The sequence below is a fragment of the Suricata suricatta genome, chromosome 3 (genome assembly GCF_006229205.1).
Source record: "Suricata suricatta isolate VVHF042 chromosome 3, meerkat_22Aug2017_6uvM2_HiC, whole genome shotgun sequence".
In the NCBI taxonomy this organism is placed as follows: Eukaryota; Metazoa; Chordata; class Mammalia; order Carnivora; family Herpestidae; genus Suricata; species Suricata suricatta.
In genome coordinates, this window is record NC_043702.1 from 69,755,702 (window position 1) to 69,776,820 (window position 21,119).

At 45.2% G+C, this 21,119-nt stretch overlaps 1 protein-coding gene across 6 annotated transcripts in view; it reads right to left on the reverse strand.

The window, feature by feature from the left end:
- Positions 1-21,119, reverse strand: part of TANC1 (tetratricopeptide repeat, ankyrin repeat and coiled-coil containing 1) — a 238,930-nt gene that overhangs the window by 34,380 nt on the left and 183,431 nt on the right. For all 6 annotated transcript variants that reach the window (XM_029934532.1, XM_029934530.1, XM_029934527.1 and 3 more), the window contains 6 exons: positions 18,075-18,306; positions 16,771-16,937; positions 14,277-14,884; positions 7,880-7,988; positions 6,670-6,792; positions 375-611 (listed from right to left, as the gene is read on the reverse strand). In XM_029934532.1, coding sequence (XP_029790392.1) covers positions 375-611; positions 6,670-6,792; positions 7,880-7,988; positions 14,277-14,884; positions 16,771-16,937; positions 18,075-18,306 — 1,476 coding nt within the window. The remainder of the gene's footprint in view (positions 1-374; positions 612-6,669; positions 6,793-7,879; positions 7,989-14,276; positions 14,885-16,770; positions 16,938-18,074; positions 18,307-21,119) is intronic.

Genomic DNA, 21,119 nt, shown 5'->3' on the forward strand with positions numbered 1-21,119 from the left:
TCTGTGATTGAATTCTAGGTCACCATTTCCAGGCTTTTGAAAGGAAGACCCCTACTCATGCTGCTGCTGGCCTGGGGTCTCCTTCGTGCCCTGCCTCCCCTGGTCAGTATTAAGCAGAGTTAAGAGCTTATGAGCAAAACACATGACCCTCCACCCCCATCCCAAGGCCAAGGCCACACACCTGACCAACACCATCAGGCACCATCACACACTGACTAGAGCAGGCAGCTCACCCTTTCTGTTTATGTGGCAATTACTATTTGTTTCAATTCAACCAAGTAGAGGCAAAAGGGAGACTGGTCCAGTTGACAATTCTAACAAGGCTATGAAGACACCCTCCCCTCCCGCCCAACTGGGGAATGCCACCAGCTTACCCTCGCCCCCTTCTTCGCCAGCAGACACACCAGCTTCATGTGACCGGCAGCTGCAGCATAGCAGAGGGCCGTCATGCCATTCTCTGACATTCCCTCCAGGCAGGCGCCAAATTCCAGGAGCAGAGTGACCACTTCCTCATGGCCGAGGTGAGACTGGACACACAGCATTGGGGCGTTATTTAACACTTCTGTCCTGTAGTTCACGTTGGCTCCTCCCAAAATTAGGAGACGGCTGACCTGTTGAATAATATCCCCCGACAAGATGAATTTCTCACGTAAATGTCAGTCACAACAGCATTTGTGGTGAGGGGCAGTGCCCTCATTTTAATGCAGGAGTGTGCAACAGTACTTAGAATGCATTGGAAATACACATCTTGGTAGTGGAAATCGAAAAGGGCAGCTGCTTGGAAAACAGGGTGGAGGCTCCTCAAGATCTTCTAGGAATATATCCAATGGAAATGAAATCAAGATCTTGAAAACATATCTGCACCCTCATATTCACTGCAGCACTATTCACAATACCTAAAAGATGGAAACTAAAATGTCTCCAGACCCATGAATGGAGAAGCAGAAGTGGTATGCACATATACAATGGAGCATTATCCAGCCTTTAAAAGGGAGGAAATCCTGTCATATGCTGCAACCTGGATGAGCCTTGAAGATATTATGCTAAATTTAAAAAGCCAGTCACAAAAAGACAATGTATGACACCCCTTATATGAGGTATCCAGAGAAGTGAAATTCAGAGAGACAAGTAGACTTGTGGTTACCAGGGGATGAGGGGGAGGTGAAAAGGTTTTGTTTAATGAGTGTAGTGTTTTACTTATATGAGAGGAAAAAGTTTTGGAGAGCTATTTTACAATAATGTGAATATACTTAATGCTACCGAATTCTGCACTTAAAAATACTTAAGATGACGGGAGCCTGGGTGGCTCAGCCAGTTGAGTGTCTGACTTTGGCTCACATCATGATCTCATGGTCCATGAGTTCAAGCCCTGCACAGTGGGCTCTGTACTGACAGCTCAGAGCCAGGAGCCTGCTTCAGATTCTGTGTGTCTCTCTCTGCTGCTCCCCTAGTCACACTCTGTAGCTCTCAAAAATAAATAAATGTTAAAAAAAAATTTTAATAATTAAGACGGTAAACTTTATTTTTTGAAAGCCAAACTAAAAATCTTAAATACCCTTAAAAAAATAAAAACACACTTAAAATGCACATTCTCAGGCCCCAACTCCAGATTTCTAATTCAGTAGGTCTGGAAGTGAGGCCTGAGATTGCATTTGTAGTGGGTTCCCAGATGATATAGAGGCTGTTGGTCGGAGGGCCACACTTCAAAAAATCACCATTTAGTCTAAATAAAAACAGAAAATTCAGTTTTTTCTGGCAATGAGATAATCACAGGGTTAAATAACTAACAGTGAGCTAGCAAAGACAATTATACCCTTTTCTTTACAGGGATGTGTTCCTAAAACAAAAAGTAGAACACATTAAAATGTTCTTGTGCCTCTGGATTGTCAGCTGCACAAGATTCCCAGAACATAATCTGCTTTTTCTGATTACTACATCCACCACCCACTAAACTTGCTGTGCGATTTTCAGAAAATTACTCAGTCTTTCTGTGCTTCAGGTGCCTCCTAAGAAAACCCAGCAGAATGCCATGCCACGCTACCCAGTGGGTACTCTTGGCTAACAATGTTGGAAGGTGTACTTTTACTACTTCCTTGCTGACTACCTTATAAGACTTTACCTGGAAGGTATGTGCTCAGAGAGAGAATTTTCCTAAAGGTATCTGTCATCAATTAACACTTCATCTGCTTCTCGGAAAAAACATTTCCTTTGTCAGTATAAAACTGTGGGTTTTTTTTTTTTTTTTTTTTTTTTTACCACTTAACCCCCCATCTCGGCTTGTGGCTCTTCCCCCAGCCCACAGCTCTTACCCCTGCAGCACACCGAAACCACCTGGGAGCTGGACTGTTTCCAGTGCTGGAGCCTCACCCTTGGAGATTCTGACTTGGCCATGGTACCAAGAGCTCCCAAGTGACTGTCGTTAGCAGCCAGGGCTGTAAACACATCAGGTGATAAATGCGGCTAAAAGCATGGGCTTGCTCAGAGCCGGGCACCTTCCAGCTGTGTGATTTGGGGCATGCTACCCACTGCCCTCGGCCTCAGTTCCCTCAACTGAAAAATGGAGGTAACAATTTCATTTGAGTTGTTGTAAAGATTAAAAATGAACATGCCACACACACATCCATACAGCACATAGCACAGCCCTCAGCATCTTGTAAGTGCTAAATAAATATTGTCACGGTCACAGTCACCTTTTGCAAAATCTTTAAAAGGGACAAGACCCCGGGTCCCTGACCCCTAGGAGGCACAGAAGGGAGCTCTGCCCCAGGTGCCTGGCAACCCAGAGGCCTCCCTACCACCTCCCCCCACCCCCTCCATTACTTGCACAGAGCAGCGGAGAGACCTCTGGCTTATTTGAGGGGAGACATAGGCAGCTCCTATTAACAGCCACCAAATGGCACATGCAGAAGTTCTCAGGTGCTTACAGCAAAGTCTCAGCTCCCTAAAAGAGGCAAAACCTAGTAAGAACAACTCCCTTGACATTTGTGAAAAAGAACACCACAAGCCCAAAATGGTGTTACTGGGGCCAGGCCCAGTCACCAAACCAGGGCTTTTAATACCTAACCTGCCTGCAGTTGCAACCTCCTCCAAAGTTCAGTCTTAATCTGTCAATAGGGAATTTTCGGATTGGCGTCAATGAGGTAATTTGTCACAGGGCCCTTCTCTACCCACCAAAAGAAAAGAAGGAAATGTGCATAGTAAGACGCTCTGCCCTTTCCCCTAAGGAAGGGTAATCCTGTCTGGAACAATCCTTTCCTTACTTTTGCTTATAACTTTCTTGCCCCACTCTCCTCCTTATAAAGAGCTTCCATTTTGTGAGTGTCTGGGTGGCTGGTTAGTTAAGCATCCCACTTGATTTCAGCTCAGGTCATGATCCCATGGTTCGTGAGTTCGTGCCTGCCCCATGTCGGGCTCTGTGCTGGCAATGTGGAGACTGCTTGAGATTCTCTCTCTCTCTCTCTCTCTCTCTCTCTCTCTCTCTCTGCGCCTCCCGGCCCCCTCAAAATAATAAACTTTAAAAAAACCTTCCATTCTGTACAACTCCTCAGAGTGCCTCTCTACTTGCTAGGTCGGGTGGTGCCCAATTCATGAATCCCTTAATAAAAATTAGATCTTCAAATTTGCTCAGCTGAATTTTGTTTTTTAATACCATGCAGAAGATGCCAAGTGCTTTTCCAAAAGTGCTAACATCTCAATGGGGTTCTGATCACTCTCAGAGACAGGCTCTTTTGTTACCTCCATTTGACAGGTGAGAAAACAGAAGCTGGGAGGGTAAAGCACAGATTAGCTCTGGGCACAAAGCTAATTACTGTCACAGCCCAGTGGCTGCAGCAGCTCTAAGATTACTCTGCCTTCAAGGAAGGGGTTTAATGGTTCATCCTATACATTTATTCCTAACCACATGGAAATTTCCTGGTCATCACCACCGCATAAGCTCTCCCTGGATAACATTTGGAAATGGCAATGTTATCTATAAACTTCTGGGTTTAATGAATGCAAGAAAATAAAAAAGGGGGCCCAGGTAGACAGGCAAAGCAATGTAATCATGAAAACAGAAGAGGCACTGGAGTCTAAGTTTTCCGAGCATCCTGGAGGTTCACAGCAACACAACCATTTCACATGTGTACTGCCTATCATGTAGAATATGACTGGATCCTTTCCACTAAGGGAAGTGAGGCCAAAGTCCACAGCTAGTTCCTGTCTTCTCCCTTCCGTGCCTTCCGCTGAGAAGAATTCTCCCAAGTCTACAGCCTTGGGAAGGAAGCCCATGGCTGGCATCCACTCCGATGGTGCAGTGTGAGCAAAACAACCCACAGGGTGGGAGCCCAGAGGCACTGGCAGCAAGGACCCTAGTGGGCTGGCATGACCCTGGCCTGGTGAGGGGAGACGACTGTGCTAGAAATCACTGGCGTGCCAGTAAAATTAAAATTCATCTAGCAAGTAATCATTCTGGAGCAAGTCACTTTAATTTACCAAAGTGGCAAACTGCAATTGCTCAAAATGACACTCGTTCCTGTATGACAACATTTAATACTCTCTAAAAAAAGTTCCTTAATTGCATGCATAATTTTAAATTACTGTAATTTGTTCAAGATTCTGTGAAAACCTTTTTTTTCCTTGAAAGATAAAAGAAACAGAAGGATAATGGAAAGCTTTAAAATTCTATAACCTTGTTACAGAATTTTGAGCACAGTGTAGAAGCAGAGGATGCAGGAGTTCTAGAAAACAAAGTAAAGACATCTCCTAGAATTTAAAGTATATTAAAAGGAGAGTCTATGATCTCAGGAGGGTTGAGCTCATTACATTCTTATGCTGTACCTTTTAATTTACTTTCTTAAAAACTTGCATTTGACAGGGTATAATGCTTTCCATTTACTTTTCTCCACATTAGAAGAAGAATTTCTGGGCCCATAATTCATTAAAGTAGTGAAAACAGATATTGTCATTTTTATTATTTCTTTCTTCCTCATCATTACAGAATTGTATTAATTATGGAGAACTCAAAAGATATACTTTTAGCTAAAAGGAAAGATAAAACTATGTTACAGTAACTTCAACTCTCATTTCTATAAGATCCAAGTAAAACAAAAATTCTTAATATGATTTCTCCACTCTGGTCATCTCTGATCAGTGCTAGTTTTCCTTAATGACAGAAATAGCTTCCCTGTCCATCCACCCTGGAAAACATGCATGTGGGCTCAGCCAGGACCCAGCACTCCTAGCAAGTCTGGAAAGTGGGGGAGTGCAACCCTACACATGGTTCTTATGAGTGGCTCTCCACTGGTGCTTTGCTGTGCAGTGCCCAGCCAAGAGGGGAGTTGGGCTGAAGTCCAATAAGCCTAGAACCCTAACAGTGTGCCGAGTCTACCCACACAAGGCAGTGCTTTAATACCTGCAAAGACACGGATTGCATCCACCCATGAGCAGTGGCCTTTCTCCAACCAGCACTGAGGCCCTGTGTGGGGCACCAGGGCTTTAGGGGAGCTGCTCCAGACTCAGAGCACTCCCATATCCTTTATGACACAGGGGCTCCTCTGTCTGCTCATTCTACCCTCTCTAAGCACCAGGGAAGCTTAGAGGACAAAGAAAGGAGGTGCTCTCCAAGGTCCACGTTCCCGACACACAACCGAGTGGCAGGTGCTGAGGATGGGGTGTGCAGACAGTGGGGCAGGAAAGGTGCAGGAGTGCTCAAGGAGTGCCCTCAGCGCCCTCCTCCCAGGTGGGTCGGATGAACTGAGGTGAGGAAAAGGGAAGAGAGACGCCCAGAAACTTCCAGGGCTTCACATGTCCTTCCCTATATGACCACTTGCTTACACTCACCCTTCATGCTAATGAGGAGGTATGATTGTGTTCATGGAGATGTTAGAAGAGGAGTACCTGGATCCTTGGGAAACTGCCTCAGAGGTTCTGTAAGCAGCAGGCACGTCAGAGCCTGGGACTAAAAGGCCTGAAGTCTAGCTGACATGTCAAGTCAAAGACACTTGCATCGGACAGGATGGTTGTAGGCTGCTCTAACATAAACCAGCAATTCCCACACTCTTTGTGGGAGTTAACCCTTCTTTGTTGGCCTTCATGTGTTTTAGATTCTCAGATTCGGTTAAAGGAGGAAGGAAAATCTACTCTAAAAAAGCACAGCAGTGTACTGTGACATGACAGCCACTGATCAGGAGGGAAGAAGCACCCTGCTCAGTAGCAGGACGACCCCCTACACTTTCCAGTCAGAAATGCACATGGACACACAACCTTTACTTAGGTTTTCTCTGTGCAATCATCACTTTGTTGTCGCTCATCAGTGCTTAATTTCCTATGAAGCATAAAGAGATAGTTCAGATTAGAAACCCAGGACACTTTAAAAATCAATTTTCCCTAGAAATCTCCCTTTGACCTTTGTTTTCCTTTGTGAATTGCTTCCTTATCACATCTGCTCTTAGATAGTAACTGCTTGCTCATATGGCAGCCCATGTGTCCCTGCCCAGAAAAAAGCTAAGCTTCTATAAGACAACCAGTAATAGGACATTCGAGCCTGTGTGATTTATATTGGGGGAAGAAGCATCATTAGAAGCTCTGTCAGCCCCCCTGGCCACCACACAGTGCAGGGGATGGCAGAACAGGTGGAGGAAAGGTGATGGGGGCTGGGAGCTCAGGCTCTTCGTGCAGAGGGTTGCTCACCTTCACATTGGGAGTGTAGAGATTCCTGAGAGAGGCCAGGGCAGCAGAGAGGCCCTCTGTGCTGTACCCAATCCACAGGGCTTGGAGGTGGCTGGAGGAGATTCCTGTCTTCTTACTGAGGCCCTGGAAGCAATCAGAGACAAGTGGGCCTCATCCTCTCCTTTCCCAGCTGCATCAGGCTGTAAGGCGTAGGCTCAGGAAGGTGCAGACCTGCACTAATGCAGGGAAATGCCAAGGCACAGAGACTGCCTGGACATGTAAGCCTGCCTTCCTGCCCTAAAACCAAGAGTCCAGAACTAGCCCACCTTTGCTACGTACACTATACGATGTCAATGAAGACAAAGTTTCTTCTTATAGAAGTTCTCCAGTCAAAAGAAGAATAAAACTTGGAATATCACCACTCTGTAACCTTTAATGCAGAATCCAGGCAGAGAGCAATAGTGGCTGATAATATCCTACTAAGAGAAGCAAGTACGAATTCTTTACCTCCTGATGGAAGAAACCCTCAACAGACTTATAAAGAGTTGAAACTCTAAGTATTACTCTAATGTAATCATGACACCCTGCAAAAACAAAAACAAGCAACAACCAAACCAGAACCGGATTAAGCCTCTAAATACAAAGAGCAAATGACATGGGGTGCCTGGGCAGCTCAGTCGGTTAAACATCGACTCTTGGTTTTGGCTCAGGTCATGATCTCGAGGTTCATGGGATTGAGCCTCACGTCAGGCTCTGCGCTGACAACACAGAGCCTGCTTGGGATTCATTCTCTCTCTCTCTCTCTCTCTCTCTCTCTCTCTCTTACTCACTCTCACTCTCTCTCTCCCCCCCTCCCCCACCTGCACTTGTTCTCACACACTCTATCAAAATGAACTTCAAAATAAACAACTAGCAATTGACAGGAAATCCAGAGGAAAGAGAAACATGTTAAACTAGACAGTGAAAAATAAGACCAGGAAATCCAGGCAGTATAAAACCACGCACATCACGTAGCTCCTGTTCTTCAACAACCAAATAACCAAGAAGTGAAAGGGAATGAAAGAAATGGAAACTTTAGGTGAAAAAGGAACTTTTTAAAAGAGATTTTTAAGAGGGAAAAATAAATAGGGCTCATGGAAGGCTCTGAGAGGGTTGATAAAGCTGTTGAAAATCTCCAAAACAAAACACTCGAAATGAAAACAAAAGTCTTCTTCACGGCAGTGTGTCTCACCTTGAAAATGTGTGCCTTCAGGATGTGATGGCCCAGCTCCATGGTCTGCTGGCGGTTCAGCTTACCCTCTTGTCGAGAGAACATGAATGCCAGGAGAGCGTGCCCATTCCTGGAACAAGAAACACAAACCTTGGAAACAAAAGACTCCAATCTACAAACTGTAGGCTCTCAGGTGAACCTCTCCACACCACTCTGGACTATTCTCCTGGTGCTTCAGCATCGCTAAACAAAATGGGTGAAAAGTTGCCTCTTTACAAAAGACAGCCAATGAGGTTTATTCTTCAAGTCATTTTAAGGCTTTCTCTGGAGTCCCCTATCTCTGTGGAGTGACCCAGAAAGAAGCTCTAGGACAAGGCAGGTCTTTATCTTTGGAACCACCCACTCTCTGTCCCTCATCCATCATTCTTCACCTTGTTTATTTCTTTATGTCTGTCACAAAAATTATCAATTCCATGGGAGTAAGGGTCTTGCCTATGGAACATCAACAGTCATAATACCTAGCAAATGGCTAGCCTTTAGCAACCACTCAAATACGTATTGCTTGTATGGATGGATGAACAGAGGGACAAGTGGAACAGAACCATCACTGGACCTGGCACTCAGGTGTCCCCCTCAGAGTTAAGCACCACTGAGAGCAGACCTGGCCAAAGGATAAGACCTGACAATGAAAAAGAAAGAAAGCTCAAGCCATGCAAAGCAACAGCACATGCTCAGAAATACCTAGAATTCTAGACTTGGATAAAACACAGTTCCTTGTTGAGGGGAGAAAGCTAAGATGTACAAGTGGACTTACTGTGTCTGGGCACATGATGGACATTCAACTGACACCAATTAACTCCTCACTAACCCTTTCATGAAGGAGCCATCCTACCCATCACCCTCTCCATATCTGCAAGATTTATTCTGTCTTCTGTGGGCTCCATGTCTCTGTCTGAGCCAATTTATTTGGGAAAGAGGCTATGGGTTGCTTATTCCAATAGCAGTGACTTCTGTACAATGTGAATTATTTTCATTTCTATCAACCTGACAACTCTGTGGTGCTGGGTTGTTTTGTTTTGGAGGGAAAGGAGATAATGGTGGAGAAAAGGAAGAATTATGGGGAAAAAATGCATTCTCCCAAATGTTTTCTGGTAGTTGCTAATCTAGATGATTAAAATCATGCATCATTTAAATAGTGTTTAGCTATCCAATTGCCTGCCTGTTTTTCACATAGGTCATAAACTATGTTAGAGATGAGGAAATCAAGGCAAGTAGAGACCAAGAGATTGCTTTTTATACTTCAGGAGAAGGCATGGCTTAAAAACACACCGACACTGAGTATCTTTTCCAACATCTCATAAGAGACTGGAGCTCTTCCACAAGCACACATTCTGTGCTTCTCTGCACACATTCCACATCCAGACCTCAAGCTTGGGTTTTCCCTCTCAGATAAGATTCTCCCATGTTCCTCCCCTTGGCCCTCTACTCTCTCCCACCTTCCAGTGCTCCAGATCCCATTCCCTCCCTTGTTCCCTAGTCCCTAGCCATGGGCAGGTCCCAGGGTTCACCTGGCTCACATCTCCCAGCCATGGCCTAAGCCATCCTCAGTCTCCCAGACTCAATGGCCACACCAACTGTGTCCATCACAAAGACATACTAGGTTAAGTACCATGGCTGCACCCCTAATGGGGAGATGACCATGCATCCTTCAGTGGCTGAAGCCTTCTAGTGATCTCAGCTAAGCACATGGCCTCCTGCCTCTCTGAGGCGACAATTCACCATGTAATCACTAGATACCTGCGTTCCATTCCTCCATCTCCCATTTACTTTTCTTCCCTTCCTCCTAGATCATGTGGCCCTTTCTAAGTCTACCTGCACTCATTAGTCTGTTCATTATATACCAGATGCAGAAACTTAGCTGAATTGTTTCATTAAACTCTACAACCCCACGAACCACTAAACATCACAATTCCCAGCTTGTTTACATGAGGAAACAGAGACCTGGACAGGTCAAATGATTTGCCCAAAAAGTCAAATAGCTGGTGAACAACTGAGCAGAGATCTGAACCACAGTCTACCCAATGCAAGCGCCTCGGCTCTTTATCAGCACACCATGATGTCTCATTCATTCACTCATTAACATCCACCTTGTAACTAGTACCATGCTTGATACTGAGGATTCCACAGGGAACAATGTAAGGTGCTTCCCTGGAGGACCTCCCAGCTACCACAGGAGCACTCTGTAAACAAGAGTCAGTAGAATGGTGCTGTGATGGCCTCAATGGGAACACAGAGGAGACAAGTTGTCTGTGCTCCCTGCCCCCATCCCCTTGCACTTCCAATGTCTCCTTCTTCATGGATTAGATTTCCCCACATTATCCTAACACTTTTCCAGTAACATTTTCATCTCCCATGTTAAAAACAAAATCCTTTCCCCACAAAGAAACCCAAACCTCTCCACTCTTCCATTCTAAGCCCAGAATGTTGACTCTCTCCTCTTCCACCCCTCACATCTGGATGGAAGGAATTTCTAAGCCTGTGGGAACTTCCTCCTACCCTGGGAAGCCAAACTCCCTCTTAGTTCTCATCTTCCTTCACCTCTCAGCAGCTCTTGCACCCCAACCACCTTTCTGGAATCCTGTTCCATGCCCCAGAAGTCAGGAGCTCCCTTTCTGCTAACTACACTCCCTCACCAGGTCCCTCCACCACCTCCCCATCAATGACACCATATCTTCACCTCCAACTTTTCCAGCCATCAGACTCCCCACACCCAACTTGAACCAGGCATTTCTGCTGACCCCACCAGCTCAAGAGGCTGTAAGCAAAAGCCATCTCATGCCCTGAAAAATGTGCTCCACACCTCCTGCTTTTCTTATCCTTCCTAAGGACAGTGCCCCTCCTAGTTTCTGCAGCTTAACACCTTGACGTCCTCTATCGCTCCTGCTTCTCCTTGACTCTGCTCATAAGGCCAAGTTGTGCCCACCCATCTCATGTCAGCAGAACCAGTCTCTACCTCACTGCATCACGAAGCCAGGTCCACCAAGTCCCCACTGCCTGTCACTCAGGTCCTCATGATCCAACCCTTCACACTCCTGCTCAGGTAGTCAGTCTGCACTCTAGACCTGCTCAAGCATGGTATCTCCAGAGATGACTGATTAAAGTCTTCTCTCCCGAGCACATCCTTCTGTTAACTCTTCCATCCCATGACAAAAGCTTCAGCCAAGACTTAGTTTGGCTAGAGCCACAACCTGCCATTTTGACATGATGCCTTGGAGAGCTCCTTCTGTGTGCAATAGCTCTTTCCCACCTACTAAAATCCTCTCTTATTTCCTCAAGTCCGTGACATGTAGAAAAGACAGGAGACAGGAGGTTGCTCAAAATTTTAAAATTCCTGATGCAACCCTAATAAACTGATGGGTCCAGGAAATGCTCATCAGTGGCTCTGAGAGACATGAAGACATTGTGTGCCTCCAGATGGAAGCAGACCTACCAATTATTAAGTATCCTTTCAAAAAATATTTTAAGATAAAATCTGATCAGGCCTCCAGATTTAACTACCAATTTCAGGAAATAGAGGTGATAAACACATTCAGTACCATGAGACTGCAATCAGCAAAATTCAGATTATGGGAAACCAGATAGGACAAGTTACTCAGTTGTTCTTTTTAAACAAATAAAATGCAAGGACAAAGCAGAAAGAGGAGGAGTGAATTTGTAGATTAAAGGGGGCACCATAAAACGCATTTTGATGATATTATCTGGATCCTGATTCAAACATACTAGAATAATATGTAGGAAGTGAAGAAATTTGAGTACAGCTAAATGTGTGATAATATTGACAAAGTAGTATTAATATTTTAGGTGTGGCAATGGTGTTGTGGTTAAGTGTGAAAATGCCTTTTTGAGGTACATAATCAGTTACCTGGGGGTAAAATGTCGTGGGGTCTACAACTCCTTTCAGCAAAAGATGACAGATGTAGTAAATAGTGCAAAATGTGAATTATGTTTAAGTCTAGGTGATGTGCATAAAGACTCTAAGCAACTGACTCCTCATCTTTTTAATTCTGCTTCTGTAATTCTAGCCTAAGGAATAATCAAAATGGGGAAGAAAATTCTACTGTTTTCCTGCAAAGCACCAAGATATACACAATAGGTTGCTTTATTTATAAGTAACCAAGAAACAATGGCAAAGCACCGCAATAAGGGTAAAGCACATTATCATTCACCTCCTAGAAGGTGTACACGCCCATGAAAAATGATACTTTGCTAAGATTTCCAAACTGCTTGCTAAGCTATCTATTATGTGTAAGCAAAAAAAAAAAAAAAAAAGAAGAAGAAGAAAAGAAAAAAGAAAAAAAAAGGCAGGATGGGAATTTTAATATAGAAAAGGTGATTTGGAGAACGTTTAAAATGCATGGAAAGAGGCAGAAATAAAAAGTGAAATGTCACTGTCTCTAGATATTGGGTTCTTTTTTGCTGCTTCTCCCCAATTAGGGCAAAATTACAACTAATTAGGGTGGGAAGAGAAATGCTACCCATCTTTCAAGGTCCAACCCAAATGCCCTCATGCATGTGAAACGCTTTCCAAAAACGGTCTTCCCTAGCTGTAAGCCCTCCTTTCTAAAGTCCATGTGCAGTGCTTTCTTCCCACATAGTCACTTCCTCCCTCACCTGCCCTCTTGTGTGGGAAGCCCTTGACAGTTGGGCCCTGATCCCAGGACTCTGAATCTGCCACAGAACCCTGCATGTGGTGGGTCCACAGAAACTTCCGCTGAAATGCATCCAGTAGCGTCTTTCCACAATCCCCCTCTGCTGAATGAAATTCCAGAACTACAGGGGTCTTCGGTAAATGCTGATGTGCACAGTGCCAAATAGTAACTCCTTAAACTTTGCACCCTGGGTATGCATCTCGCTTACCCTGGGCCAGTCCTGGTCCTACCGCCAGTTAGTCCCCACACAGGCTTATTGGTACACATCAGCACTCAGGAGCCCACATTTCTGGGACACACCTGCTAGCCACTGCATGGTCAGCTCTGCCCCAGGCTGCATTACCTCAGTGCCACCCACCACCCAAACCAGAGTGATGCTTTATGGTGACTACAGTCCAACTACCTCTGCCTCAAACACTAAGGAGAAATCTATATGCCCTGTTGAAGTCTCTCAACTTGTATTTATATGTCTACAAACTCAACTTAGCCTATCTTCCTAGAAAATGATTCGACTTGGCTAAATATGTCAAATATAATATGCACACATTTTACCTAGTGGTTATAGTCTGGCTGAATAATTGGGGAGTTACAGTTTGTTGCCTCAAACCAGACTCAAAAGAACAAATTTTTAGCCCAGTGTTATGTCAGAAAACAATAGTACCCACACCATGAAACAGCCAGACTCCTATGTGGTCAATATCAAGTCAGTACTCATGGGCAAGAAGGTGGTGCAGCTTACAAATGCTTTTTTCATCTCTTCGTTCCTGGACCCCAGCATCTGGTCACAGGGGATAGTTTAGCAGCTTGCTGGACCTGGTACAGAGTCAGGGGCAATTCTGACTCATAGCAGAAACCATTCAAGACAGCAGTGACGCAGGCCAGGGCCAGGGTCAGGGCCAGGCAGAAGTGGTAGACAAGAACCTGCCCTTACTGAATGAAAGCATCTGCACCCTCACATTCCTTGACCTCTCACTCTGACTAGCAGGAGGCCACATGAGAGGCAGACTTACCGTAGCCTCCCCTGAGCAGTGCACAGAGCAGTGTCTTGGTCCCACCCTGCTGAGAATCCTCAATGGAATCTTCCACTCCCTAGATGCAGCGGCCACAGGACCATCTCATAAATGGGGCATCTGAGGTCTAAACCTGAACCCTGCTGACCCTAAACCTGTTACACTGCCCTAAGCCACAAATGCAAAATAATTGCAGCCGGCTGTGATTGCTGTGCTCCTTTTGGGGGCCTACAGACACATCTGATACCTGGAACAAGATACTGCACACCCAGGAGGGCCAGCAGCGATGCTGGGGGTCCGAGACAGTGCACAGACTCGAGGAAGCTGGGCTGAGAGCAGCTTCTGGAAAAGCCTGCTATTCCCCAGAGATGTACCACACTGTGACTCCCATAAAGGGGACCAAGGTCTAGAAGAATGGACAGCAAAGAAAGGTCTCCAGGCATTTCCCAGTCACCAGACACGCTCACTGCATGTACTGAGGAATCCCAAGATTTTAGCAATTAAAGGATGGAGGTTTTTGTTTAGTAGCAAGGTTTCCCACTGCCCTCCTGAATTATTCATCCTGTGTTGCCTTCCCATTAAAAAAGGCAAATTGCTGGAGGGAGAGGAGGGAAAAAAGGGTGAACTGTGTTTGAAATCCCTTCTCCAATAGCACATTAGACCCCCTGCAAAGAGCAGACAGGAAGCGGCCTGCCATACCTGGGCTCACATAGGAAGGCTGTGTTTTCGCCATCTGCTCTCCAAACAAGCCACTCCCTGAAGGACGGGTGGCAGAACATGCGTGTTTTGTCTCGCCTCTTAATGAGGAAGGAGGAAAGGGCATCCATCCTCTGCTGGAAGTCCTCCCATCCCTGCTCCCCTTGTACGTGGCCCGCGTTAATAGCCTGGAAGATCTGCTCATCCGTCATGGGGTGGAGGGACGCGAGGGCCACGTTTAGAATCGGAAGCGCTCTCTCGAAGGCAGACTGGGTCATGAACTTCATGTTGCACTGCAGCAGGTAGAGCTCAGACAGAGACACGGGCACCACCTTGTAGCTGGCACTCTTGATGACCAAGTGTCCCCTCTGGAAGAGGTCCAAGGTGAGTTTGAGGTACAGGTAGGAGCCGAGGCTCCGCAGCACCAGGTGGCTGCTCACTTTCCCAATAAGGGCGGCGTCGGCCTTGCCGTTCAGGGAGATGTTGCTGAGGATGTCTTGGCTGCTGTGGACCCTGTGCTGGACGTAGGCATGCAGGTCACTGTGAATGTCTTTGTTGTCCGGAAAGTCATCTAAAGAAAGTTTGACGAATGGCAGCGTGCTCACAATTTCCTGCGGGGGGGGAAAAACCCAAAAACCCATGGTGTCACTCCACAGAGATTTCTTTTTATATGTCAGCTGCATTTCAAACCAGATTCACTAGTTTTCTTTCAAGGAGGATTTTCATGGATTACAGGGACTCATTGTTTTGTATTAAAACATGTAATAGGATAAGTTGAAGATAAAAAGCTTATGTGAAAGAAATCCTGATGCGAGATCGAATCAGTAATGGCTTTCCTGAGGCCCTCATCTGAAGACTTGGAGCCAAGCAAGATGTAAGAGCTCCGAGCAGACAATGGTGAGCTGGCCATACCAGCACAGGGGCGGTGAGACCCTGAGGTGACCCGATACTCATAATCCTTACATTGTGCAGAGGTTATGTAACAAGGACAGACACAGGCCAGCACTGTGTATCTAAGAACACGGCCAGACACCGAGATAAGAGGCATCCCTCTCTGTGCATCAGATACTGGGACTGTATAACCAAGCCAGGAAATCTGAGCCTGGCCCTGCCCTGCCAGGCTGTATGGCAGCCACAGCCTGCCTTAACAAACATGTTGTGCTTCAGCGTAGCCCAATACCATTTTTTTTTAACTACTATTCATTCCAAGTAAACTTTTAAATTGAAGAATAACATACAAACTATAATCACACAATGTCATGAAGTTAAATACATCTGTACAACTAGCAGCTAGAAACAGAACGTCATCAGCTCTAGGAAGCCCCATGCCCCTGTCCACCCCACTCCTGTCCAAAAGATAAGCACTATCCTCACACCTATCTGCAGAGTTTTTGGCTTTCTTCTTTAAACTTCCCACTAGTGTTTCTGAAGAACTTGACTCCATGTCCTGACTGAATTTAATGATTGCAGGGGGCAGGCTGAGTATAATCACTCCCATTTTACTTGGATGCTAACCAAACTCTGTGAAAATTTAAACAGCTAGTACAGAAAATATAGGACTCCTGTTCCTTTGCTCTATCGATTGCTAAATCCCGCTTATTGTGTGATAAATGACTGCAAAGGATATAAATCAAATGGCCATAAAAACAAACATCAAGCTCGGCTGAGGCCTAATGCCACTTTTAATGAGAAAAGAAAAGAACCCAAATGCTACTTTTAAATAGACATCATCATAAAAGGGCAAAAGTCAAAATCTAAGAGTAATGTCTTTACTAAAAAAGGACAGGGGTAGAGGGAAGGAGTCAAAGGTTGGCAAGATATGATATGGGTTCAAACGAGGGGAAAGATGAGGAAGAGATGAAAAAAAACCACACTTTATCTCGTTACAAGTGATACCTTATGTTGAAGTTTTATGAAAAAATGGACCTTCTTTCAGAATAGGCCTTAAAAATATTTCCTTCCAAGAAAAAAAAAAGAAAGAAAGAAAGAAAGAAAGAAAGAAAGAAAGAAAGAAAGAAAGAAAGAGAAAGAAAGAAAGAAAGAAAGAAAGAAAGAAAGAAAGAAAGAAAGAAAGAAAGAGGAAGGAAGGAAGGAAGGAAGGAAAAGAGAGAGAGAGAAAGAAAGAAGGAAAGAAAAAAGAAAGAAAGAAAAGAAAGAAGAAAAAGAAAGTCCCACTGCAATTCTACACAAATAACTACAGGAATAACTTTAAACTCTAGTGGACAAACTGAGTTTCATTCAGGGCTGGACACTTGCATTTCGGAAGTACAGGGACAGTGCAATGCTAAGAGGAGACTTTCCTCACACCTTGATTCATGTGCCTTGGAAGGTGAAAAGGTCAGAATTTCACCCATTTGGGGCTTTGTGGACTAAATATTTCAAAGTCCTAATGTAGTTTTCAATTCAGCAGCTAAATGCTTTATAACAGTTTATGTTACTAATCACTATAAAATCTCGGTATGAGGTCTTAGAAAGAGACTGGAGAACTCCTTCTCACCTGAAAATTCGCTCTTACAGTCACAATCAGCTTCAACCAGGCAGGAAACTTAGAAATAATTTTGGTAATAAAAGAAGAAAGCGTATCTCCATAGTCAGGCTTATGAAACTCCGCTTCGTTTAAGCCATCTATCAAAATAATGTATTCTTCTTCAGGAATTTTCTGCTCTAAAGGATAAAATAATTTTTTAATTAAGAAATTATACATTTCTAGAAAATGACACCTCCCAGTGAATTTTAGTATTAGGAAAAACTAAAAATACATATTGCAGATGAAATGGTTTTCAGAGAAGCATATTTTCTATTAAATTTATAATGAAAACCAAAGCAGACAGCCAAGAGAAAAACAAATCTCACAAAACAGTTTTCAGAAACATATTGCATTACACACATTAGCAGGATCTCACCCATGGATATGATACAGTTAGCTCTTCATAAACTCCTGTCACTGGGGTGAGCTGTAGCTAAGGTAACTGGCATAGACGGAGATTAAAGCTGGAAAAGAACACTAGTCCTCCTCATAGAACCCCCCCACCCAGTGGATGTCAGGGAATGAAAAGGGACCCTCAAAAGCCAAGTATCTGGCCCTAGGCACACAGCCAGCCAGTGGTAAGAACCTCGCTTTTATAGACTCCCAGAACAGGGCTCTTTCCCACAAGACTGAATCTAGTTTTCCATTTATTAGCACCAACTTTCTGCCCAAGAAACTCAGGAGAAATGATGACAGATCTGTTTCAATCCCCCTTCTCTGGTGTTTTCTGGCAGAAGTGCTATGCAGGCAGGTAAACTAGCTCAAAAAGTGGGGAATGAGGAGAAAGGATAAGAAATGAACAGCCCATTATAGCATTAGTCCCCTATCTTGTTGAATATTTCAAGGGCAAAAAAAAAGAACACTTCTAGACAAGCCTATAGGTTCAACTCAACTGAGCAGAGCCCCTGAAAAAACATATGCTGGCAAGTTCCCCAATCACCCAACTTATCTCCCACTAAGTAGGAATATAAAACATGCAGGCAACACTAGGGCACAAGTCATCTACATAACCTATGGTTACAAATTAGCTACTCTGGAAATATTCAACTGGGGAGTTAATTCTTTATTGGAGATGTTTCTTTTAAAACTACACCGTTCAAGAAGCAAGGAGAGACCTTGGGGAGATGGTTCTGAGGAAGAGAATGAGCAGCACACAGATTCACCCACATCCTCTCCTGGCGCCCACCCTCACCCCCATCCAAGTGCTCTGAGGACCGTCGGGGGACTCTAGGCTCCTGATGAGAGAGAAAGTGTGGGTGGCTACTCAGAAGTACCGTTTCTCAGGCTTGTGAGCGGTTCCAGCACTCCTCTCCTGAAGGCGGCCACCGGGTCCTGCACGCAGGACCGGAGGCTCAGCATACTCTGTAGCTGGGGCTCCCTGATCAGCAGGTCCCTGTAGGCGGCCAGCTGATGGGACCGGCACAGCAGAGCTGCAATGCTGTGCACGAACTCGGGCACCAGGCACGTGTACGTGTTGTCAGCTTGGCAGTAGTGGTAGGCGACGACCTGTGCAGGAAGCAGAGCCATCAGCATCACCCACCTCTCTTCACACGCTCCCTCCACGATCCCAAACACATGCAAGGCTCCCATCTGTCACGGGAACGAAATACGCTGCTTCTGTTCCCCAACACTGAGTCATTATTCAGCTTAATTGTTTCAGTTATTCTTTCATTCATTCACATGGTTTACCACGTTCTGGGCAGACTCTTAATTGCAGCCGAAAATCCATCTTGATTAGCACTAAGATCAGCACAACTTACTCTGCATCGAAAATAATGAATAAGACTCATTCATAAAACCTAAAGCCAATCCTGGCTTAAAGCATTTCTGAATAATCCCACTGTACTCAACATCCAGAAGTGCTACATTTACTTCATTCCTGCTTTCAAGACAGCAGCATTTCCTTAGGAAACTCATTTGCTGCTCCCCAAAACCAGGTAAAATAGGAAAGTCAAGCAGAGAGTCACAGGTGCTTTGTTAAAAAATGTTTATTTATTGGGGCGCCTGGGTGGCTTAGTCAACTGAGCATCTGACTTCAGCTCAAGGTCATGATCTCAAGGCTCTTGAGTTCAAGCCCCATGTCAGACTCTGTGCTGACAGCTCAGAGCCTGGAACCTGCTTTAGATTCTGTGTCTCCCTATGTCCCTCCTCTGCTCATACTCTTTTTCTCTTAAATATAATTTTTTAATGTTTATTTACTTTGAGAAAGAGTGTGCATGTGCGTGTGCATGCACAAGCAACCCTACACACATATGGGTACATGCATGCAGGGGAGGAGCAGAGAGAGAATCCCACGCAGGTTTCAGCACTGTCAGCATGAGCTTTGATTCCACAAAAAGGTAGATCATGACCTCAGCCAAATCAAGAGTCGGACATTTAACGGACTGAGCCACCCAGGCGCACCCACAGCTGCTTCTCTTTCCCAGGCAGGGAGGCTGGCAGCCTAGCTCAGACCCCCAGCGTCCTCCCCGCACCCCCCCCCCCAACACACATTGGACCCTGGAGATACTCAACAGCAACAGAGTTTGAAGGGCCAAAACCAGGAATTCCCAAATACCTGCCTGTAATGTGAAGAGAAACACAGGAGAAAGGCCCCTGCCCAAGCACCGAGGGGATAAGGAGTGTTCTTGTTGGGATGGATGTGAAGGGGCAGCAGGCTACTCGTTAGAGAGCCCAAGGGAGGAGCCAGGTGCAGGACTGTCCTGAGAGAGGAGCTCTGCAGATATATGAAAACTCTGATACCTTCTCACGTGAGAATAAGAGGAGGAATATGGAGTATGAGGGAAGGAAGATGTAAAAAGTAAAAATGTACTTGTGCAAAGCGCTTCTGTTCTCCAGAAGGGTAGGCATGCCTGCTGTCGCCCTGAGCTCCTCACAACCCTGCCTCACCAGGTCTGGCTCACAGCTGTGGGCAGCACACAGGTGAAATGCCTCGCCAGGTGACAAGGGCAGTCAGTGAAAGTTCTGGGATTAGATTCCAGGTCTGTAGACCCTTAAAAGCAAGTGGCAAGAGTAGACATGGCCAAGTTGGAAGTGTCATGTGACTCCTGCTTTAGATTGAAATGATTATCAATGCTCTGAGGAAAGCCGATTGCTCTTCCACTTTGCCCTGGAAAGACTAAGAGGAACACAGGAGGACCCCTGAGCTTGTAGAAACCAGCAATAACACCACGGTCTATGTAAAGCATCATGTTTGACTGAAGTCTGTCAACCCAACAGTGGGCCATGAAAGCAATCTGGAGCCACAACAGCGTGTTTCCATTCATAAAATTAATTTTATAGGCTGCAAGAATACTGTGATGCTTCTGCTTCAGTTGTGTGTTGTGAGTATGTGCATGTACCAGGTCTTCAGTGTAAAACATATTTCTTATTGCAGGTCACGAAGTGATTTGAAAAATCACTATAGCGGGGTGGCTCTGAAGTCTGCACTATATCCCTCATCTCAGGTCACTCATTATAACCAGAGGACTGCTGTGAATCAGTGGGCGGAGCTGCCTACACCAGTGAGGAGCAGCTCTCACTGGAGAAGGAGAAGCAGAAGCAAGGATCTGGGGCAAAAAAGTCTTCTTTTCAGTCCCCTGCACCAAACTCACCTTTGGGGTGGTTTCCTCACTGGATGCTCCTGGCACTGTCCACCTCATGTTCCCCAGCTCTGCCTGCCCACCCCACTACTGCCCAGGGAGTCCCCAGCAGGACACTAGGAGAAAGAGAGGTAACTGTTCTAATGCACAGGGTGGCTTATGAACTTGTGACAGATGCTGAGCAGATGGAAAATTTCAGAAGGACCCTGATGACCGTGAATCTACAAAGAGAAAGTCAGCCAAGTCTCTTTTATAACAACACAAGAAACCTCTGACAGAGGGATGCAGGGAACCCATGTCCCCAGGCAACAGAGCACAGGTGTGGTGACCTGGGTCATGTTCAAGGTTTCCAAGTGAAGGACAGCACATGCTTGTAAGGATGGATTTGCAGCACCTATGATACCACCTGCTACTTTGAGGAATTCTTTCAATCCATTGTTTTTTAATGTTTATTTATTTTGAGAGAGAGAGAGAGAGACAGAGTGTGAGCAGGGGAGGGGCAGAGAGGAGGGAGACAAAGAATCTGAAACGGGCTCCAGGCTCTGAGCTGTCAGTACAGAGTCCTATGCAGGGTTCGAACCTACAAACCATGAGATCATGATGTGAGCTTAAGTTGGCTGCTTAACTGACTGAGCCACCCAGGCGCCCCTCAATCCTTGTTTAAGATGAATAAACGTCCACTGCCAGTGTCAGGAGATATTTGTTTTCATTAATACCTTTTACTTGGAGTACTTGATG